General features: G+C 31.2%; 3 protein-coding genes across 16 annotated transcripts; 1 reads left to right on the top strand and 2 right to left on the bottom strand.

Annotated features, from left to right (window-relative positions):
- The first annotated feature begins 2,223 nt into the window (after positions 1-2,223).
- On the top strand, positions 2,224-8,870 carry LOC118061047 (ATP-dependent (S)-NAD(P)H-hydrate dehydratase). 3 transcript variants are annotated; one of them, XM_035074398.2, is made up of 12 exons: positions 2,224-2,362; positions 2,443-2,705; positions 2,796-2,872; positions 2,998-3,107; positions 3,241-3,355; positions 3,827-3,889; positions 3,998-4,161; positions 4,621-4,682; positions 5,541-5,607; positions 7,849-7,914; positions 8,009-8,137; positions 8,223-8,870. In XM_035074398.2, the coding sequence occupies exons 2-12, from the start codon at positions 2,480-2,482 to the stop codon at positions 8,248-8,250; spliced, it is 1,107 nt and encodes a 368-aa protein (XP_034930289.1). In that variant the 5' UTR covers positions 2,224-2,362; positions 2,443-2,479; the 3' UTR covers positions 8,251-8,870. The 3 variants fall into 3 exon arrangements, with proteins under 3 accessions (XP_034930289.1, XP_073266773.1, XP_034930293.1); XM_035074402.2 differs by having other exon boundaries at positions 2,247-2,362; positions 2,457-2,705; XM_073410672.1 differs by lacking the exon at positions 8,223-8,870 and having other exon boundaries at positions 7,857-7,914.
- Positions 8,871-9,267: 397 nt separating this feature from the next.
- LOC118061048 (nuclear transcription factor Y subunit C-3) lies at positions 9,268-11,906 on the bottom strand. 12 transcript variants are annotated; one of them, XM_035074403.2, is made up of 3 exons: positions 11,787-11,906; positions 11,638-11,676; positions 9,268-10,334 (listed from the first exon to the last, which is right to left on the bottom strand). In XM_035074403.2, exon 3 carries the CDS (start codon positions 10,284-10,286, stop codon positions 9,510-9,512), a length of 777 nt encoding a protein of 258 aa, XP_034930294.1. In that variant the 5' UTR covers positions 10,287-10,334; positions 11,638-11,676; positions 11,787-11,906; the 3' UTR covers positions 9,268-9,509. The 12 variants fall into 12 exon arrangements, with proteins under 12 accessions (XP_034930294.1, XP_034930295.1, XP_034930298.1 ...); XM_035074404.2 differs by having other exon boundaries at positions 11,633-11,676; positions 11,787-11,904; XM_035074407.2 differs by having other exon boundaries at positions 9,268-10,331; positions 11,633-11,676; positions 11,787-11,904.
- A 5,430-nt stretch (positions 11,907-17,336) lies between these two features.
- LOC118061049 (stem-specific protein TSJT1) lies at positions 17,337-21,007 on the bottom strand. The gene is made up of 5 exons (XM_035074412.2): positions 20,735-21,007; positions 18,270-18,510; positions 18,054-18,174; positions 17,774-17,883; positions 17,337-17,629 (listed from the first exon to the last, which is right to left on the bottom strand). The coding sequence occupies exons 1-5, from the start codon at positions 21,004-21,006 to the stop codon at positions 17,594-17,596; spliced, it is 780 nt and encodes a 259-aa protein (XP_034930303.1). The 5' UTR covers position 21,007; the 3' UTR covers positions 17,337-17,593.
- Between the last annotated feature and the right edge of the window lie 3,275 nt (positions 21,008-24,282).

The raw sequence follows: 24,282 nt of genomic DNA, 5'->3' as shown, positions 1-24,282 counted from the left end.
CAATTGAAAATTCATTTTCAATTTTTGTTTGTTTGTTTCAGATGTTTTGAATGGTTTTGACATTCTCATAACAAAACCATAAGAAAATCTAAAAATTATCAATTGTTTTTTAAGGTGATTTTCGATGGTATTGACATCATCATACTAAAACCATCAGAAAACACCTAATCAAAACTATCGAAAAATACCTTGAAAAAAATCAAATGCTGCTGTACATCAGAGCAGTGTAACCCAAATGAGCAAATTAATACCCGAAGTGGCATTAACTTGATCAAATATAAATTAAATGGAAATGGGATTATCGAGCTAACCTGGGATTATTATTGTTGTTGTTGTTGGTCGTTGAATGAGGTTTCTTGACTGTGGAGAGACTGCTGTTGTTGCTCTTCGTGTTGTTGGGCTTTAAGGAGAAAGGGCTTGAAACCAATCTGCAGAGTGAGATAGCCAAACGCTAAAGCACCTATCACCACTATACCTGATCTTATGGCATTCAGCTTCTTCTCTGCTTTCATGCTCTCTTTACCCTTGACTTGTCTCCTTTCTTCTCTTCTCTCCCCTCACCACTCTTCCTCCCCTCGCTCTGCCTCCAAAACCTAACCTAGAAAAACGACCCACTTTCTTTGGCTTTTATAACGACGTCGTCCCTTACGAAAGTACACAGCTTTTCAGTTTTGACTTTCCCCAAACTACTGCTGTCCGAGCTTTTGCCCACGGATTAACTTTTTGTTATTTTTTTTTACATTGTTAATTATATTTTTTATCCAACCATGTAAAAAACAAATTGATTGGTTAGTCCACTAACTTTTATTTTTTTTTACTAGAATATATATATATATATTAAATTTTAATTTTTTAGAAATCAAAATAACTTGTTTTTTCTTTTAATTTACAAAAAAAAATCCATCTCATAATAATTTTAACAACACATATAATTTTTTAAAAATACAATCATAAAAATTATCACAATACCAAACAAACACATAGAAATTAAGATAATTTACTTTTTTTATATAGATACATACTTTATATTTTTTATATATATAAAAATATATTTTATTATAATTTTGAAATTTTTAAGGAAAAAACAAATTGATGGGGCAATGAAAAAAGTAAAAAATTTTGAAATTTGTTTAAAAATATTTTTGAAATGCAAAAATAAACATGTTTTAATAAGAAAATTCAACCCAAATTTAAATGAAAAATTTTTATCATCACCAAAAATTTATACAATATAAAAAAAGTCTCATCAATTTATTTTCTCTTTATTGTAAATAAATAAATAAGAGGAAATAAAATGAGGAGTTATATTATATAAAAGTTGGGTGATGATAATGTTTTTTTTTTATTTGAGGTTGGGTTGAATTTTATTATTAAAACATGTTTATTTATGCTTTTCAAAAAAATTTAATTTTTTTTTTATTTTTTTCTTTACTTCAAATAAATATTTTTTGATGTTTTTGTATTATTTTAATGTGATAATATAAACAATAGATTTTACAAAAAAAAAAAATATCTCAATATGTTTTTTGTAAGAATATTTTAAGATATTTTTAATTTTATTTTTTAGGATATTGGGTCTAGCTTCATAGTTAGGCTCAAGATCTTGGGTCCAATTGCTCAATCAGGCTCAAAATCATTTATGTTCATAGTACATGCATGATATGTTTTCCATATTTTTTTAAATATGATATAATTTTTTTATTAAAAAGATATTGTTGTGTTATTTTTTTTAAAAAATAAAATAAAGTTTTTTGAAGTTGATTAATAAATGTGATTTTAGTAGGTTAATTAATTTTTTTACTTATAAATATGGAACTATTTTTTAAATTAATTTACTGAACTAGAATAAATTTAATAACTATATTTTTAAATAATCTTAAGCTTTCTACAAATTGTTATCACTGAGAGATCTTTGAGTTACAATCAACATGGCATCTAATTTTACTAAACGATACTTCAATTATTTTTATCTTATCCTTTTAAACATTTATGTTTATTTTTCTCAATATTTAAGCTCAAATTGTGACAGAGAGTTGAGCATTTATAACAATTACAAGGCCTCAAATTGATGGTCAACTGTGAAGGACCAAAGGATTATTAAAATATACCCCAAAATCAAAAGCAAAAGGGCTCATTTGATCAAACCAATTGTATAGGAGTTAATTTGTCCAAATTCATAAAATATAGAGACCTCCGGTGATTTTTAGCCGAAAGAATAAGAGCCCACCTCACCCGTTCAATGCTCACATAAAAAAAAAAAAAAAAAAACCCATCAAAATCCAGCTCTGATCAAATCCGGTGAGTGGACTATCTGTGGCTTCTGGACAAATTTAAATCTCTGCAAGGCATTGATTTCTCACGGGTAAATGTTTTTAATCATTTTGTTGATAAATATATTTTCATCTTCTTATTATAATTTATTTTGATGAAATTTGTTTCAAGGTTCATGTAAATAGAGTGGTGTGTGGTGAAGTTGGTGATGATAGTTAAGCATGACATGAATTACTTAACTGTATTAAACAGTGCAATAAATCACAAATTAGCACCTCCTTTGGCTGTCTTGAGAAGACAACAATTCTTGATAAGGGTTCTTGGAGTTGGAGGTGAAAACAGAATGCAAGGCTCAAAATTTGAGGCTGATTCTGATAACATTTTGAGGGCTATCACTCCTGTTCTTGACCCTAATAGACATAAAGGCCAAGCAGGTAAAGCTCATACAAAAAGGCTTATTTTGTTCATGTCTGATAGTCACTTTGTTTTCCTATTTTTAGTTGTTTTTTGTGTTTTATTTTCAGGGAAGGTTGCTGTTATTGGTGGGTGTAGGGAGTACACTGGGGCTCCTTATTTTGCTGCTATTTCTGCTTTAAAAATTGTAAATCCCCCCCCCTTTTTTTTGTGCATTTTGCATTTTGCATTTTGCTTGACAATGTTTTCTTTCAACTTGTCTTAAAAAGTTCGATCCTTTAGATTGTTTTTGATTGTTTCTTTTCTTTGCAGGGTGCAGATTTGTCCCATGTATTTTGTACTAAGGATGCTGCTCCAGTTATCAAAAGTTACAGTCCTGAGTTGATTGTGCATCCTGTTTTGGAAGAATCTTATAGTGTTGGGTATTTATTATTATTTTTTAACCTTCCTTTTGTTTTGTTTCTTTATTGTGGGTTGCCTTTTCCTTTAGATAAATCAGGAATATTGTTGCTGAGCAGAATGCTTATTGTTGTGGAGGAATCAATGCTTTTGTAGGGATAGGGATAAAGATCACATATCAAGAAGGGTTGTTGCTGAGGTTGATAAATGGATGGAGAGATTTGACTGTCTTGTTGTTGGCCCTGGCCTTGGAAGGGACCCATTTCTTCTGGTTTGATTTTTTTTCTTGAAAAGTTTCAATTTGGTTTATAAGGGTACATTTTTAAATTACATTTCTTCTGGCTTTGGGAGTGCACTGGAATGGCTGTATGACAGCTTTGTAGATCAATGCAAATGATGCTTTCATCTCATGAGAATAATTTATTTGATGTTTTCTTATGGAACTCTGTGGCATCATATGTGCATACCAACTACATATCGCATGAGTCCTTTAGGTTCTGATTGATTGCTTATCTCCATGATCTTTGATTTGAAAATGAACATTTCCTGCCTTCCTATGTTTTATAATGTCATTCAATTTCAGCTATTCCATCTGCAACTATGTTCTTTGAGATTCCCTCATGGCACATTCACTCATAGCATCCTGCTATTTTAAGTTCTACCTCATCATCATTGCTGCATTGATTTATTTTTTTTTTGTTTGTATTTCTTCAACATTCTTATACTCTAAAGCTACTAACAGGATTGCGTGAGTGAAATTATAAAGCAGGCAAGACAATCAAATGTTCCAGTTATCATAGATGGGGTATTTTATCTAATTAAGATATTTTCTTGTTCGCCCTGTTTTTCTGAATTATTTACAGTGAGGTAGGTACCTCTGCCATTTTGACATGATAAAATGAATATTGTCCAGGATGGGCTCTTTCTTGTAACAAACAATCTAGGACTTGTTAGTGGCTATCCCTTAGCTATCCTCACCCCAAACGTGAATGAATATAAGCGCCTGGTTCAGAAAGTCCTAAATTGCGAAGTAAATGATCAAGATGCTCATGGGCAATTACTGTCTCTTGCCAAACAGTAAGCTTTCCTGTAATTTCTTCAAATTGATGATTGATATTTTCTCAAGCACATGACCTTAGGCAGCATCCATTATATTACTATTTCTTAATGAATTGGTCAGTGAAATTGATTATTTGATTGGCAGATGGTTGAATTATTAACTTTTATTTTTGTCACCCATATAATCATTCATGAAAGCTAGCTTCATGAAGATAAATCTGGTTTACTGTGATTTTACAGCACATTTATACAGATGCAATGATGGCTTGTTGTTGAAACAATCTACATTCCCACTTCTTCCTTTGGCAGCTTTATAACTTTCAATTCTAGATTGTGCTGGAATTTGTTGGCCATGTCCAAATCCGCTATATGCATATTGTAAATTTCATGTATTGGTTTGGTTTAAAGTCTTACCAGTGATTGGATATACTTTAGCATTATGGAGTTTCTTTAATGCAAAGAATATTTATTGGTTAGGATTGGCGGAGTCACAATCTTACGGAAAGGAAAATGTGACCTAATCAGCGATGGTGAGATAGGTATGCAATGACTAATTTATTAGCGCTAAATAATTATGTTTTGCATGTTATTTTTATCCCTTTCAAATATCAAAATGTTGATCTGCCATATTACGTGCTCAAATAGCTTTTGGTTTGTTATAAGGTTTGAGTTAAGAAATTAGGGTACTCTTTGGGAGAGTGCATTAGTACATCCCCCTTATGAAAAAATTGGAATGATGCCTGCAATCCTCTTGAGAATAACATCTGTTAATGATTGTGGTGCTAGTAGCAAGTGAATGTTTGTTTTGGCGTTCAAACCTGTTTTTCAAGGTGCTTTTTAAATTGTTTATCTCTTGAAAAAGCATTAAATTGATGCTTTTTTAAGTGTTTTTGGAAGGTTTTGATGTGCTAATGTCAAAAAAAAAAAAAAAACAATCTGAAAAAATCATTTTGATGCATTTTCAATTGAAAAACACTTTTAAAAAGCACCACCATACACCACAATACCAAACGCTCCAATGTGTCATTAGCTCGCATATTTTATATGATCCATTGAGTCCTTTGGCGTAAATTTCTAGTATTAAATGCTCTACTCTATTGATCAAATTCAAATTTGAATCTTCATATTTTTTTTGTAGTGATCTTCAAGAAAGATTATTCCAAAGCCATGTCATGACTATATTTCATGGTCCCTTTGGATCAGATTGGACTTTCCAATTTTTCTTTTAATATGGCGTGTGATTTACATGTTGTTCCTAGGTTCTTAAATCACTCTCCAAATTAAATTAAAGCCTAGGCTCCCCTATGGCTAGTTTGCTGCTGCTTTCTTTTTATCCATTTTCTTTGTCTGTTGAAACCATGTAGTTGTTTTGATTTAATCATTGTTGAGTTATGCAGTAAAATCAGTGAGCAGCCATGGTTCGCCTAGGCGTTGTGGGGGCCAGGGTGACATCCTCTCTGGAAGGTGATTGATACATTAAATTTTGGCACATATTATTCACTGATTATATAATTTTGATGCGAATTATATTGGTGATGTTAAATGCCATGTTTTTTCATAGGGTTTGTTAAGGAGCTTCAAAACTATTCAACCAACTCCATTAACACACCTTTACATATAATCAACTTTTCCATAATTGAAATACATTTTATACCATAACTATGCTATTAATTTTTTTTTTTAATTAAAAAATATACCCTTAATTATTACACACCTAAAATCACACTTTTCTAGAACAAAACATAGACTTCCAACAAATATTTGATTATATGCCACAAAATATTTTTTTTATCTCATAAACGCCCAATACCCAGATTTTTGGGACCAAATGTCTTGTAGTACTGTCATACTCCTCTATCTCATATATTACAAAATAGATTATTTTATGTGTAATTTAGTGTTATGTATATACAGTACAATGTTTAATCTTGTATGCATTGGGAAAAAGATTATATCTTTTTCTTCCTCATAAAATAAATTATAAATATTTTGAAATGCATTTGTAATGTGTAGAGATCATTTAAAATGGGGCCAAGGCAATGCTATAATAGGTGTAAGAAATAGAAGTTAACTAAACATAATGTTTAGCTATGGAATAAAATAACCAAAATTTATTTTTTTTATTGTTCACGACTTAGAAAAATATAATTCAAGCTCACATATTAAACTGACTTGCAAGATTTACATAGATGCAAGAGTAATTATTAGAATTGAAATTAAATAATGGGAAGCCTAATGTATAGTGATCTTGGAAACATTTTGAGTTACAAACTCTATTTTACGTGCATCATTTAACTTTCAATGATTAAGATTATAAAGATGACATAGATTTCTTTCAAAAAAACAAAGAGCTCACTTTGAGTAAAAATAATAAATAATTAAATATGATATAATTCTCTTTTATATATATAAAAAAAAAAAGTTCAGAGAAACTTAGCGGTGAATCCTAAAAGTCTTTTAGTAGATTTTTAAAAAGCAATTACTAAATAATATAGAACATGAGGGATTACGGAAGATGCCAAGGGATTGGTTACCACCTATATACTTGGTGTACCCATCCCATATCCATTTCACCAAAAAAAAAGAGTCAAAATTTAAATTCAATTAAATCAACATGGATTACCATTTATAAACCTGTAACCATTTCACACACACACACACACACACACACACACACACAAGTTACCTAGTTACTAAATTCGCATTAGATATAATTTAAAAATAATTCAAGAAAGGAATAAAAATTCACAATATATACATTTAAAGAATTGAATGTAACATGTTTTGTTTAAATTCACTTATGAAAATGAGGTATGAACTACTAACCACTACTGTTTGCTTGCACCAATTTGAACGCAGCCCATTTCCAATAGATTAGGCAAACAATACAAGTCACTTGATGATTGACCTCTTGCATGGCCATATTTGATGTCAATGTTATGATATAGACAAAATGAAATGTAAATCTTTGTTATCTATCCGCTTTGATTGGAACACGCCGATCGATTCCAGAACTACTAGCCAAATAAAATGAGCCCCTTGTTAGGAGGTTCCTTGTGTGGCCCAAATTGTCAATCCAATATTATACTTTGAAACAAGTGGGAATATAAACATCCAATATTTGTTCCTAGTGATTAGAAGAGCTTGCCCCATTTTAAAATTTCTATTTAATTAACATGAAGTATTTGATAATGGACACCATGTATGATTTACATTTAGGATCATTTTCTATGTTACTTTCATCGAAAACAAGTTTTTTACCTAATGAAGAAAATTTTCATGTAAATGTGATTTATTGTCTAAACTTTCATTTTATTCATACAAATTAAAACATTGCAATCTATTTCAAATATTCTAGCCAAATAACATAATTCACTTGATAGGTGGCACATTTATTGGAGCATGGCAACTTCTTTCTGTACTATACATAATTCTTTTCTTTCACTTTTCCCTGCAAAGAATGAATTTCCTTAGGGCTTCTGATCTCATTTTTCTCATGCTGCGGCTGCCCCTAATCTCTGGTATCACTGTATTGTTCTTTGTAAGTTGCCAAACCAATTTGTTCACTGTTTCCTCCTAAAATGGTCTCATCACAATTTTGATGCATCTGTATATAGAACTCATAATTAAAGTCGAAAAATTATTATATCAATGTTAAAGACTGGCAGAGGTTATATAATGCACATCCCCACTTATTGGTGCCAGTGTTGCAGTGTTCTTGTCTTGGGCACGCCAACTTATCTTAGCTGATGAAGGAAATCTGATTATCAGGTTATGCTTTCCACATAACATTCCATAAAGACCACTGCATTAGTGGGATGTTTTTTAAGTGAGTGACAATTTATTTCTCTTTTAATGGCTACAGTCCGAAAAATCCAACCATGTTGGGATGCATTGCGGGGTCTGCTTTGTTGAGGAAGGCTGCATCACTTGCTTTTGAGGATAGAAAAAGGTCAACTCTGACTACTGATATCATTGAGTGCTTGGGAAGAAGGTAGAACTGCTCTACTGCAAGGATAGATTACCAGTAGTTAGAGATGATAAATTAAAAAACTAACCTTTTACCTTCATTCGTGCAGTTTAGAGGATATTTGTCCAGCCTGTTGATGCTGCTGATGTTAGCGAGGATTCTGTATGAAATCTCATTTCACAGGGAGATTCCCCTCAAAGCCAGTTGCTTGGTGTGACTTTGATTAGAATTTGGATTTACTATCTGCTTGTTAGGAAAGAAAACCTTTTGGAGTCCAAATGAAGTTCATAGAGAGTGAAGCTTGGTCTACAAGCCTTCTACTTCCACATAAAGTACACTCAAAATAAGGGAAGTTGCTCTCTTAGCATCTCATACAAAGTGCCCTGGTAGCAATGATCCCCACCGTCTAGCAGATTCATGCTGTGACTTGGGGTAGTGCATCCTGTCATACCGTAAAAAAATAACAGAAGGAAAAGTTTTGACACAAACTCTTTCACGCACGATAACTTGGAGAGAGCTGCTACTAGTACATCATTATTGAATCTAGTGATTAGTTCTACAAGAAGCATAGGTATATTAGTATACCTAATACAAGAAACTAATCACGTACACAATGATAGGTAAGGTTTATGCTATTAAGTGCTAGCTGACTACATGTGAAGTTCCTGTATCATAAACTTCTTGCTAGTAGCAGTTGCACTGTCAACTACAACCTTTTTTAATATCCGGATTGCTGGAGTGGAAGTCCAAGAGCCAATGTCTTTCTCGAGCAATTATTTTGCTTCATAAATGCTAACAATATTCATCTTTGAGGGCATTTAAAAGTTCCTGAGACGAGTTCAGATTTCAGATCAAATGGGAGAGGCTGCGAGGGTCTCCATTTAGTTTTCATCAATCAAAATAGCTTACAATTTTCCAAGATATGTTCTGTCCATGTCATACGAGAGAAAGAGGACTGCAAGGGACTCCAACTGTTCCTCTTCAACCAATCAAAAGAACCTATGTATAGTGGATTACCATCGAAATAACTTAAAAGCTGAGAGCATGTCCAGCTTGATAATAGTGCACCAATCCAGCTGAACTTGCAAAAAGCAACCAGAGGATAAAATAGATTGGAAGCATGGATGCCTGCATAAGTAGAATAATAACAAAGAAGAACCAAAAAACCATGATATTTTCACATGCCAAAAGGATTACAGTTTATCCAATTATCCACAATAGCTGAACTCGCATCCTTGACAGGATTGGAAATGATGAAATTTGAAGAGGCAATAAAAACCTGTTAGCAAATGACATGTTATGACTTGCATGCAAGATTAACCAATCCACCCCTGGCTTTTCAACCATAAATTCACACTATCCAACATGTTTCAACTACAGCTACTGCACAGCCTGCTCAGGAATCTTCAGGTGGCTGCTGTGTTTGCTGTGGCCACATCTGCTGTGGTACATAAGGACGAGACTGCTGGCCGTAAAGAGCTTGATCCACCACAGGCTTTCCTACAGTCATCCCCGGTGCAGAGACCTGGGGTGCAAGCTGAGGTGGCATGTAATAGTACGGAAGAGCATCAGCTGGACCTCCTACAGGAAGACTCCCTCTCGGGACTGATGCTAACACCTCATCTTTCAAATCCTCTCTTGGGACAATATCAACCAGAAAATCAAAAATATCAGTTCTTGTGATAGCTGCAGCAATGTCATTCTTTTGGAGTGTTCTCCTTTTGTTCTCCTCTGTATGATTCCAAGATCGCAAGGTCAGTTCTAAAATAAACATCTCACAGGCCCTGGCAAATATGATGGGAGCTTCAGCTGATATCATCCTTACATCTTCATCTGCCTTCATAATCTTCTTAATCCTAGCCAAGGGCAGGCTATGGTTCTTAAAATCAGTAGTCTGCTCAATTTCTTGATACTGATTTGCCCAGAAAGTTTGAAGTTGTTGCTGCAACTGCTGCTGCTGTTGCTGGTGGATGTGGTGGTAAGCAAGTTGGTGTTGAGCAAGCTGAGCTGAAGAAGCAGCAAGAACTGCAGGCTGAGTAGGAGATTGAAGTGATCCGGTTGCAGAAGGTCCCATCATCTGGTTATGTTGATATGAAGGTATGCCATAAGGAACCGGAGCTGTACTTCCAACCATGCCTACTGCTGGCGGCTGCACATGGCCTTGCTGGTCCATTACACCAATGCTGGCTGGCTTGGAAAAGGACCTTTTATTCTACAACTTCTAGTGCAAACAACCAAACACAGAAGAACTGTCAAAAGCTGCTTTGTAAAGACATGTAAGAGTTAAGAGCATCAACTTTCAATCCCGGATTAAAGGTTCTAGCTTCTTCCTCCCAGGCTAAATCGATATAAACCAAAGAACCTTAAGTCCTAAATCTAAACAATTAAGACTGAAGACATCTTTAGACCATTAGAAATATCACTACCTTTAAACTAGGTTTTCCACAAGCGAATCAGGATCAGTTTTTAATATAAAAAAACTCCACTCTTCAAACCCGTAGAACTCATTCCAAGTTCCTTCAATCTTACTGAAATCACCAAAATAACTAAATACATATTCTCAACTACACGAACAGCCACCTAGGAACATCAATGTCACTACGAGAGAAAATCATATAACCAGAGCTCATCTAAAAACAAACTTTCTAATAAATTATGTTTCCAAAGGGCAAAACATGGCTAAAATTAGTCAACACACACACAAGAAGTTCCTCCAGGAATTTTCCCACCAACCAAAGCCGGAGTAAGATGATTAGGGAGTCTTGGATAAAACTATAAATGGAGCCTTTTGAAATATTTTAATATCATTTTTTTTTTATGTTGAGGCCTTAGACAATCGTCATTTTGTTCTTAAAGTTTTCTGTTAAGTGAAAACAATCTTCATTTCATAAAACATAATTGACAAATATATCTTATTTACTCTTGGATTTTTTTTTATCAAGTGAAGGCTTGAACCTTTGCTTAAGTGACCCTTAGCTTAAACCGACTTTGCCACCAACCTCCCAAACATTAATAACAATATAAAGAAACTGTTACCATCAATGTCTATCAAAGCAGACATCTGCAACTCCTAATTCCATTTAAGCTATCTTCACCTCATCGCGGGCAATTAATGGGAGTGACACCAGTGAAATAGAAGTTCTTGCTAACATACCATAAGAAACAAAATTCAGCCCCGACCTTAACTGCCCTTCTCTAAACTCAATACAACTCATAACCAATTCTGGGCCAGCAAACTAATGATAAATTGCAATTCATCTAATCATTGACTTGGATTCTAGGGTTTAAAACTGAACTCAACATCAACTCAGTAACTCAAAGAAACCATAAACACACATCACAAACACACTTAACCACTCATAACATCGATTCGACGATAATCACATCAACTATGAAAATCATCTGCATGCGTTTTAAAAACCCTAAAAGAAGAGAAAGATTAGGGTAATCAAGACATTAACCTAAAACATGGTTATGTTTAGAGGAAAAAACTAAGAAATCAAACCTTAATTCCATTACCTTACCTGTCTTGTCTGCTTGGGTCAACTCGGGATCTTCTTCACCTTAAAAGAAGCCAAAGAAACACAGACAGACAACTAAAGGTCAGGTACAAGGTTTTAAAGATAATAATAAAGAAAACGAAAGATTAAGGTTAAATTTCTCAGCTGATTACCTACTTTAAATATCGAACTTGTTTTCGTTTTTAGTAGTCGGAATAAATGGAAATAAACGAAAGAAGGATCGAGGTGTTTTGCTTTTCCTTTTTCTTTTCTCTCTTTATTTTAAACACAGAAGTATAGGGGGTTTAGTATAGTTATTTTTTAAAGTATTTTTTATTTAAAAATATATTAAAATAAATTTTTTTTATTTTTTAAAAAATTATTTTTTATATTAACATATTAAAATATAAAAAAAAAATACATTAATTTTAAAAAAATAAACCGAACTTGAATTGACAGGTTATTGTGGATTCATTTATTTTATGGATTGAATTTTTTTTATATAATCTGGTTCTAATAAGAGAAAGTCCATTAGGTCCCATGCGGACCAGCTTTAATAAAAGTGACTAAAAGTACATATCTTGAAACTTTCAAGTTTTTGCCACTAGTTATGTTTTGTCTTCAAGAAAACAAGGACAAGTCAATGTAATGAACGATAAATCTTATGTGTTAGTGAAATTCAAAAGCTTAAAACAAAATAAATGTTTCTTAACGAGTATAATTTAAATGAATTATAGAGAATAACCATACTTTTTTAAATTATGTAACGGTGAACATATAATATTCACTCTAAAAACCTTATATTATATCAATTTCAAAAATAGCATAGCTATAAGAGCTTTTTCCATTGAACATAAAGCAAAGAAGAAAAAAACTTTCAATCAAATAAAATAGCAAGTAAATCTATATCTATAAAGGTAAAGGATATTATGCAAAACTTCGAGAGAGGTAGAAAATAAAGCTAAAATAAAGAAAAACAAAAAAACAAAAATACTAACTAAGAAATTAAAAACAGAATGAAACTAGTTTTGTTGAAGAAAGTAGTTTTTAAGAAAAGTCCTATTATTTAAGTTTAATTGTTAAAATTAATAAATAATTTTTTATTTTATTAAATAATTAATATAAATTATATATTAAAATTTTATCTAATAACTTAATTTTTAGATTGAGATAGTTATATCTAGAAATATAGCAACGTGTGTTTTTAAGTATGTTTTAAAATTGTGTTTCATTTGAAAAAAAAATATTAAATTAATATTTTGTGATCAAAGAATGTATCAAAAAAATATAAAAAAAACTTTTAAAAATTTATTTTGATATATTTCAAGTAAAAAAATTTTATTATCATATTCTACAATAAACTATATCATAAGTTATTAATTTGAATACGTACTAAATTGAAACCTACAACAAAATATAGAGACTAGACTAGAGAGCATGTCATGTTGGATATTTAAGTGCAAGTAATTAGGAATCTAACTTTAATTTTTTGGTGGTTTAGGGAGATTAGATAATATAAAAAATTAAAAGGGCATTTATAATAATGCGGTTGACTTTGCTAGAGGTGGAATGGGACCACAACAGCATTGTTGAGTTACTTTACTTTAACAATAAAAAAATATTATCAATTAATTACTGCAACGCAAGAGACAAAAGCACGTCCTCCAATAATTTACCCTTTTTATTTCACTTATGGCCCTAGTGGGCCTTACGTACAGAAGGGATGCCCATAAATGTCATTACCTGTCTAGTTCTCAAAGCCTTTAGGCCCTAGTTCATGAGGCAAAGGCATAAGAGTCGGGGAAGCCAAGTTTATGTTAAAGAGGAGCTACAATGAGGGGTTTTTTTTTTTTTTTTTTATTTTTTATTAATATGAGGAGTGTTTGGATTAGTTTATATGTATTTGTAATTAATTTTTTATGAATTTTAAAATTAACGATTAGATAAATCTCCAGTAGTCATTAATATTTAACAACCACATAATTTGAATCTGAGATCACAAGAAAAAAAATCCTTGATTTCAAACTCTTATCATTAGATTACCTACTAAATTGTTGCTCAATAAATTTATTTGATTGATGTAGAGGGTGTGTTTTTAAAGATTATTGATGAAAAAACTTAATCCCAATTAATTCATAAAAAGATATTCAAGAGGTTTCCTTTTACTTGTCAAATTCGAATTTTGTACTAGTATATTAAAAAAAAAAAAAACTATTTTCTATAGATACAATAAAATGGTGTAAAGGGTGCGTAGATCATTGAGGAGAAAAAACTAATTTCATTGAGGGGGTGAGCCCTATTAATTTTTTTTTAATTATTTGAAATCTCCAAACTAATTTTAATTAAAAAAATTTAAATAGAAAACTCGGATAATTCTTTGAGATAATATCAAAGAATTTCGGATAAGGGGAACTTTTTTTCAAATTACCCAAAACAGAGTGGAATATAAATTAATTCAAAAATATAATGAGAATGCTTTTGGATTTAATGTGATGGAAATGTTTTATTAAAAACCATGAATCCTATTTTAAAAATAAAAATCAACGTCAAGTAATGAGATAAAAAAATAAGTAAAAAAATGATGTGAACTCAGGCTATTTGATCAGAAGCACCAAAAAAAATTACAAATCATAAATTTCAATAAATCAAATGTCAAAGGAAAAAACTGAAAAAAAAATCACAAAAAGGATTCAAAAGAAATAATAACAATTAAAATAATGAGAATTAAATTTGAGAGAAAAAAAAAAGGATGAATAATTTTGGATTGAAAGGCTAAATTAAAAAAGAATAATCAATTACACAAAAGAACTAAAAGATAAAACCACAAAAAAAAAAAATGATGATTGAATTTTTAAAAAAATAGCAAATTAAAAATTTTGATCAAAGAATAAAATTGAAAACAATTGAAAGTTTACAAAAGATGCAAGAAAAAAATGAAGAAAAAAATCAGGACCAAATTTTTAAAAAATAAAATATTTTGATTGAATGATGAAATTGAAAAAAAAAAACTTACAAAAAAGCCATGGTTAAAAATTACAAATCAAAAGAATAAGAAATGATACTCAAATATCCTTAACTAAGGGAGCTACCCCGAAATTATAAATATCATGCATGAATTTCAAGTGAAGAGATAGTGAAGAAGGAATTAAAAAAGAAAAATTTACCATCATAGAACCTAGCGGCTTTTGGCCATGTGTGCTGCCTCCTGGAGAAGGCAATGTTAGGACGATTCAAACACTATATCGAAAGGCAGAGTTTGACCATCTGATAATCCTGCACATGCTGTATAAAAAACACAAGGATTATCCACATGCTGACGTTTTCAAGGCACGCATTAACAACCTTTTGTTTTAATATATATTATATATTAAATTACACAATTGCCCCAAGACCAACCTAACTATTACAAAGAGGCTTAAGTGCAAAGATAAAATGACAACACCCTTGAAGTCAAGCTTTTCTTCTTCTTCTTCTTCTTCTTCTTCTTTCTAATATAAGGGTATAATGATCATTATAAAAATATAAAGATGTTATTACTCCTTTTAAATTATTGAATGTCAAATGAAAGCTTGTAAAATAACTTAATTACCCCCAATTGAATGAGTTTGTTGGTTTTGTTTTAAGAGAAGAATTAGTATTTCACCTCAAAACTTGAATAAACAATCCATTCCCTCCAATTTGTTTTTTTTTTTTAAAAAAAAAACTTTGATTCACTAGCTTGTAATCTCACCCTCCCTTAAAATATTTTTCCCAACAAAGACTAAAATAATAATAATAAGAGAGAGAGAGAGAGAGAGAGAGAGGAAAACAACGTAAACAGTGCATCCACAATGTCTTGTGAGTGTGTGCATATTGTCACCTAAAGACCATGCCTTTTAGTATTTTATATTAGGTATTTGGTTCGTACTTCATTGCGGGTTAGATTTTTTTTCAACAAAAAAATTAAATATGCATGCATCTAACTAAATCAATCGAGAAATATTTGTGTCAATAAATTTTTTTTTTAAAAATCATTAACGATAACTAAATATGAAATTAAAAAAAAATCAAGAGATATATATAGATCATAATATTTGATCTTGCAACACAGGTTATATACCCGGTTGTGTTCAATGAATTAGTTTATTAAAATTATATTTTTTGTTTTAATCAAATAATAATAGAAATAAAAAAATACATGAAATTGATTGAATAAAATCAAAGAAAAAAACAATATTATGCAAGGTTGCACATATTAAAAATATTATCAAAAAAAAAAATATTTCTTATTTTTAAAAATAAATTTCATTTATATAAAATATATAAAAAAAATATAGATGAATTAGAATAATCTCTTTAAAAATTATACACACAAAATAATTAAAAAACAACCACTATTTTAAAAAGGCTAAATAAAAAAAAGAATAAGAAGAAGAAGAGAGAATGGTATTAATTTTAATATAAATTTAAAATGTTATTAAAAAATCTTGTTAAAAAATGCTATCAACTTAAAAGAAAGCAATTTTATAAAAGAAAAGATAAAAAAAAAAAAAAAAAAATGTTGATGAAGGTGGATGATATTTTGTCCACTCCAATGGTTTTTGAAAAAAAAAAAAACAAAAACAAATTAGACGACGTGTCGTCTGCTAAGGAAGACGACATGTCGTCTTTTTCTTCTTCTTCTAGATTTAGATCATTATTATAGTCAAAAGAGAAGGCTGGCTGATTTTTAGCTTAGAAACTTAATTTTCAACCAATTTTTTTAATCCAAAACATATAGAAAACACCTCAACCTTTATAAACTCATAAATGGCCTTAAAAACCTAAAAACCCGCATTAAAACCCGAAACCAAAACTCTCTCCAAGCTTTGATTTGGTTTTCTATGAATTTTTAAGGTGAAAAAAAATACATAAGTGGAACTCCCCTCATCAAATAGAACTCATTAATAGCAAGATTGACCATCTTAATGGCCAGAATCAGTGTTACCGATAATCTTTTCTCTTTAACATAATAATTCAACGACTCTCTCTCCTTTCTTAAACCAGAAACTTAAAAAAATAAGAAAAATGATGTTTTAGACTGAAATTGACTTTTGTTTGTAATTTTAAAAATTGAAGGGGCACAATATTCATACTTAGAAAAGTATGAGGACTACATTGTATATTTCTCCCAAAGGTCAAAAAAGCCAACAAATTCCTCAATGTTTTTTTACTTTGGTCTTGTGTTTTTCAATCTCACCTTTCTTATAACAAACTAGCCTAAGTTGATCTATAATTGGACCCAATAAAAGTTAAATAAAAAAAAGAAGAAGAAAAAGGGTGGAAAGAAAAATAATGTGAACAGTGAGTGCATCATCAATGTCTTGTGGGTGTATGAATAATGTAACTGCTACTAGTGTCGAAAGGTTACGACTTTTAGGCCTACTTATAACGTGACACCGAATTTTCTCTTAATATTCCATATATATATATTATAATTGATTGATGAGGGTTTAGCAAAAGGGGGCAAGGCAATCCGAAGCTGTCCATGTCTATTAATGTAATGTTAATGGACTTTATATCCAGAAATGAAATGGAAATGAATGCATGGTGGTGGTGATGGTCTTGCTGGAGGAGCATTAGTGTTATGATCATTCATGAGGGACATGCCACCATGGCCTTAATGGAAAGTATTTTCGAGCTTCAAGGCCTTGATTGGGGCAGAAGTCGGATTGAAGACGCATTGGTGATGTTGAGAAATCTCATTATCAAGCCACCAAACAAACTTTATTGAACTAGAAAAAGATAGCTGTACATATTACAGGGAGGAAAATGGATCGAAGCTACCTACAACGGAGTTGGAGCTATTCTTTCACACCATGCTAATGCATTCTACAAAGAGTCGAACTCGTTCTACTATTCACCTGGCCCCTCATTCTGAACTCACAACCACATAAAAGCCCTTTTTCCCTTCGTTGGCATATTTAGATTCTTAAGATTTTGGCGGAGAAAAGACAATCGCCTATTTTGTGGCTGCGAGGACTGCTGGCCCCTCCACCTGAAATACATGCCGTCGTCGTCATTGTTAATCAGTAGAACCGAATGAGACTCACAGAGAAACGGGTTGTTTAAATAAATTTCTTAGCTCTACTGATTCATATACCACCGTGTGTACAAGTCACCTTGATGTTTGACTAATTACCTTAAATGTAGCACCCCAGATCTCTTCCTCCTTGGCTGGAACTGCAGTGATTTTGTTTTTAGGATTCTCAAAGCTTCTCAGTTCTCCAACTGCAGTGGAGAAGAAGCATCCTGCAAAATCCAGCATCCTTGTCAGGTAAAAAAATAATAATCCCATTCCTTCTTGCACATGCTCTCTTTTATGTTGCTGCAATAGCACTCAACTATCAATGGTAGGTGGTCCGCATTAGAAAGTCTAGACTCGCATCATCATATTATATTATAATTTTTATCACACCCACCTTGAGGAAAAGAAGCGAGTGACTTGCCACAAGCACCCTTAAGCAAATCAATATTGTCTGCGAAAGCAACGTATCCATCAGCAGTGATTCCCCAATACAGAGGAACCTTACCAAATTGGTCCTGTCAAGAAAACACCAACCCCATTTGTATTCAGAAACCGACCAAATAATATCTTAACTTCACCAAGGCAGTTCGTAGGTATGAAATTAACTTACAGAAGCCACGAATAAGGTGGAAGTGGACTTGTCGAAGACAATGAATGCAAAGCTCCCACTAAGGTGACCGACAACGTGGTTAGGAGGGTAAGGTGCCCGGTCACGAAGAGCCTTGTAAGCCTCGATGACCAATATAACCTCGTTCGCAGACTTGGCTAGCCCATATTGCTGCCTTAGGCTACCCAAGTTGTCTAGAGCTCCCTCAAACAAGCAGTAGATCTCATCCTTGACTGCAAATGATCTGTCATTTTTAACATCCCAAAAAAATAAATTAGCCATGGGGAATTTCTAACAAATTGGAGAAGCAACAACGGTTTATGGCGAGCACATTAAATATTTATTACATCATCAATTTATTTGCGGTTCAATCATAACAATTGCATAGACAGGCAGACACGCACTTAGTCTCAACTTGAAACCCTTTTTTCTTGACCTAGCGAAGGTGCAGTCTTTACAAGGCAACAGACAAAAATCTGGCCATAAAGTCTAACAGGTCATCCAGACCACCCACCAGAACCATGGATTTTTCCCATCATTCATGAGCAAACCCGGATTCTTAGGCTAAGCTGGGACCATCTTGGGTCCCCCATGCAAACAAAGTCACCTTATCCTTATCTAGTTATCTATCCCCTAGTCCATGCCTCGAAAGAACTGAAGAAAAGATGACAGGGAAAACCCCACTTGATGTTTTCATATCATACTTCATAAAGATGACAGGGAAAGCCCCACTTGATGTTATACCCCTAACATATATATATATATATATATATATATATATATATATATATATAGATATTAAAAGTCGCAACTAACTTTCCAACTTGTTGGCCAGGGACGCTGCTTTCTCTGACGTCTCAAGTAAGAGGGACTCAAATTCCCACTGAACAGTTGAGAAGTATTTTTCTTACATCAAAATCGACTGAGGTGGAATCTCATTCTGACAACTTGCTCAATTTTTAAATAAGAAAAGCAGTAACTTCCGTCCACTATGGCGTTATTTCCATCATCAATTTCTAAAACATCGAGACAAATATAGCCTAGTTTTTATTTATACGATGGTTTTTTTAAAATTTAATAAAATAATTTTTAAATAACTTAAACTTATGTAGTTACCATATGATATAATAAGATGGAAATGACATACGAAACCAAATTTCAAAATATACACAGGAAGTGGGACCAATTGGTTTGAAGGCCAGTTGAGACTCCCCTACAAAACGACAACGTTATGTGTAAACATGATCGAACCGTCCACGTGATCCAAGGTCCACGTGTTGGATCCAGACATCCAGAATCTGCTGTTTCGTCAAAGACATTTATAGACGCGTGTGGCCTGAATTGAGGGAGTATGATAAAGTCTCTTGGAAACGTATGTACACTTGATTCCGTGTATACAGCTACGTGGCAGTCATGCAATGATACGATGATGATGCAACTGACCCCACAAAACACAATCCCCTAGACACCAGAGATGGGCCAAACCACTCGTGACTTTATTTTTATGATTGTGTTTGAGAAAATCACGGCCATGGAATTAAGTAGCATAATTTTAAATAGTTTAATTTAGATTAAAAAAATTCAATTAAACTATTTTTAAAATTGTTTTTGATCCAAACTAAAATATATAACTAAACCGATTTGTCCGGTTTTACATTTGTTAAAATCAAATAAATTCAATCTAAATCAATAAATTTATAATTCATGATAAGATTTTTTTTTTTCATCAGATTTCTTTGGTTTCAATTTAAATCGGGGTGGTTTCTTAGTTTCTAGAATTTAAAACCAAACTCCAACCAAAATCTTTTAAAATTTTTTATTAAAGGTTTTTAACAAATTCAAAAAATCGTTTAATTCAGTTAATTTCAAATCAAATTTTTAAGATATTTCAAATAATTTGATTAATTTGCCCCCCTCAACCTGAAATCTCTAAGCAATCACTAATTAAAGGAGCACTACAAATACAAGATTTAAAATAAACAAATAAACAATCGACACATCATTAACTGATTTTCATTTTCTTGGAAATCAAGATTAATCTAATTTTTGTTTCATATTTTTTAATTTGAACGATAAGGATCTAATAACGTTGTTGCAGAATATACAAAAATTTAATAATTTACTCAATAATCTATTTAAAAAGATTATTATTTACCTTAATTTCATCATTGTCTTTTACGTATAATCCACTTTTTATTAATTAATTAATAAAATTGCTATCTAATAATTCGTATGATCGATCATCTGATATGCCTTAATAGAATGTTGACTTCTGTAAGACGGTAAGTAAAGAAGGTTGATAAAGGATCGACCCTCCGTTCAATCCCCGCCAATCCAACGGTCAAGTTCTTCCAATCAAACTAAGATTCGCGATTTAGTAGCGTTGCGTTATCCGTAAATAGACACGTGGCATAACAGTGATTAATGAGAGCGTTTCTCTATTTTTAAGGTACTGTTTAGCTAATTACCTCGGGAGCAGCATGGACTCGTTGTGGTGAGTGAAGGCCACCTGCGAGTCGTCTCCGACTCGCACCGACACGGCGGATGAGTTGGTGTCAACGAATCGCTTAACCAGAGCATCCGCCGAGATCTTCGGCGACGGAGTCCGGCTTCCCGCTGCCACAAGCTCGTCGGGAGGCGACACAATCGCGCTGCTAAACACTCCTAACATTTTGTAAAAATAAAAATAAAAATTATTTTCTTTTGCAAGAAATACACACAGCTTTGGACATGGAATCATCAGCGGGAGAGGCGTCGGGATTTATAGGAAAATTTGACGAGGGTATGTTCGCAATTTCATTTATTTTGGGGAGTTTTTATTATGTTGTTGTATAGTTCAATGGGGACATGTAACGTGGGGGCCACAGGGGCGATGATTCTCGGGCGTCTTATATGACGTGGAAAAGGATTGTGGGGTCCATTATTGGTGGTTTTGTCTGCTTGTGAAAAAATTTGCATGGGAGGAGACGATATTTTTAGTGTGGTGTGGAAGGAACTAGGTTTTTACAGTTACGGTATGTTGTAATTGCAGGAGGACCGTTTGATTTAAGTGATGTGTTTTTATTTGTCTTTTTTTTTCCCCGGTTAAATTTAGTTTTTTTAAAAGAAATATTATTTTTATAATTAAATTAAATTAAATGATAAAATATAAGCATGAGATGCTCACTCCATGATATTTATTTACTTACTTTTCATGTTGTTACTTTTATGGTCCGTGTAACCTCTTTCAATGTCATTATATTTTTATAATAGCATTATAATCATTTCGATGAACATTTTCTAGTAAGGAGTATCCAATGAGCTTATTTTTCTTTTCTCATCGAGTACAATATTGGTAATTTTTTTTTTATAGTTATTTATTGTCATTTTCTTTTGTTTTATTTACTATCAATGCTTTTTTAATCATATCATTAAATTGACCGAGTTTATTGAACCTCAATAAAATCAATGACTCATGTCTCATATTTTTTTTTATTTTTTAAAAAGATTAGTTTTGCCTAAACATTTTTTTTTTAATGTTAGGAAAAATTTGACCTTATCACTCTATAACACTAAAATTAACCTATCTAATAATAACTTGTATTTTATCTCTTTTTTCCTCCTCATCTCATTGATCTAAACTACTAAATTTAAAACTAATGATAAAATTTAAAACTACTATATTTTGTTAGGGTTATGAGAGGATCCAAATCCCTCTTTGCTTTTCAGGAAAATGATTAGTTGTGTAGTTAATCTATATATATATATATATATATATATATATCGCTGCTAAACAAAATATTGCACTCTTAGGCTATCTAAAATATTGACAGAAATTAATTGAAGAGAAATTCATTGGTACTCTCCTTACAAGGAACTACTCACTTAAATAATATTTTTTTTTTTTTTTTTTAGTTCTTAACATGGAGTTTGTTTATCCAGATTTCATAATTTGAGTTCGAGTTTGACAAGTTAATTTAAGGTTTTTTTAATCAATTTATTTTTTTAATTTTATTATTTAATATTTGATTGATTTAGAATTAGAATTCATATTTTTTTTCTTCCAATAAAACTATCTTGATCTTATTACATGAGTTACATGCTTGAGGGGTTGACTTAATTTTTTTTAATTGATTTTTTATTTTATTTTATTATTGAACATTAGATTAATTGAGAATCGAGTTTCATAATTTATTTTGATTTGTTTTATACAGGATTATCCTAATCACAGGATCCGGGTTGCGAGTTTGGAAAGTGAACCCGGGTTGACCCGAGTTGTTTTTTTTATCTTTTTTTAATTGTAGACTTTAATATAAGGTTGGTTAGAAATTAAGTCTTCTAATTTGTTTTGATTTGATTGAGAATTGAATTTTATATTGAAATTATTTCAATCTCATGATCCGTGCATTGAATTTAAATCCATCAAGTTAACTGAATCAACCTCTTTAAAATCTAAATTTATTTTATATTAGAAAACATGTTAATAATATTTAAATATTTTTTAATATTAATCGGATCCGAAACATATAGCATACAAATTATCTAGCGGTGTCCAATAAGTATTAAATAGGAAAAAGAGGCACTCAATTAAATACGTGACTCTTTTCTAAATCCTTTCTTCAATTCACTAAATAAAGATAATATAATAAATCATGGGCAGGACTAGATTCTTTCTTATTTTGAGAGCCAGAATTAATATGAAAAATTACATTACAATGTTCCCCTGCTACAAGTTGACTTGAATTTTCAAACACGATGAGTTTCAATTCATGTATATCGTTCAAAGTTAATTCTAACTTATAATATAGTAAAAACATGTATAATTTTTTTTTTTATTAATCATTAGATTGTTTTAAAGTTCTAATTATATAAAAGCCGCTAGCTTGCTAATTATTTTTGTTTTCAGGTTCAAATTAGGCCAATAAGCTATTATTTTTTAATTATCTTTTCTTTTATTATTGTTTTAAGATTTTTTTATTTAAATTAAAACTTTTAATTTAATTAGAATTTTAATAATTAAAAAATTATTTCTTGTATTTTGCTAATTAGGTTATTTTAAAAAAATTATTAAAATTTCCTCTAAAAATAGTAAAAATTTATATAAATTATATCTTATAACATTATCTAATAATTTAAACTTTTTTTTTATATAAAAAAATATAAATTTAAATCAGAGTAACTCCAAGTCCAAGACGTCGTCACACCTTCCTAACTTATAAAAAAGCATTGTATATCATGAATTATCAAAATTTAATTAGAATTTTAATAATTAAAATATTTTTTCTTGTATTTTAGTAATTAGATTATTTAGAAAAAAAAAGACTTTTCATGAATTATCAAAATTTTCTCTAAAAATATAAAAATATTATATAAAATTATATCTTGTAATTTCATCTAATAATTTAAATTTGCATACATTTAAAAAATTATAATTTTAAATTAGAGTAACTTTAAATCCAAGACGTCACCGCACCTTTCTTACTTGTAAAAAGACATTGTATACCATGTATCTCTTATAATAATTAAAATAATGTGAAGGTTCGAATACTAAATTTCTAGTTGCAACCTTGAATCAGACAACGTCCATGTCTTGCGAATAAATAACTTACACAGACGTGCCCAAGTTGATCTGCACATGGCCAAAACCATGGGTTCATTGGCTCTATCTTGAGTTTCCTGTGTTCTCAGCTTCTTTCTTATAACATTACTATTATTACGAAATATATTTACTAATATGATGGCTACTAAAAATTTATATGATTATTAATTTTAAAGATCATAAAATTAGTTGAGATATGCATAAACTGATTCATATACCTTATTAAAAAAAAATATATATATATATATATATAAAAAAAACTGACCAAATTATTAAATGGAATTAGTTTATATTCATGATACAAGCATAATTGATGGCTACAATAAGGTAGGACAAGAGAAGGCCCGCTTCTCGGGTCGAGTTTTTTTTTGTATATATACTCTTTACTTATTATTTTTATTTATTAGGTTTTGAATACCTATATAAATATTTATTTTT

The sequence above is a fragment of the Populus alba genome, chromosome 8, assembly GCF_005239225.2.
Source record: "Populus alba chromosome 8, ASM523922v2, whole genome shotgun sequence".
NCBI classification, from domain to species: Eukaryota; Viridiplantae; Streptophyta; class Magnoliopsida; order Malpighiales; family Salicaceae; genus Populus; species Populus alba.
Note: the sequence above shows the minus strand (reverse complement) of the source record. Positions and strands in the feature narration are given on the sequence as shown.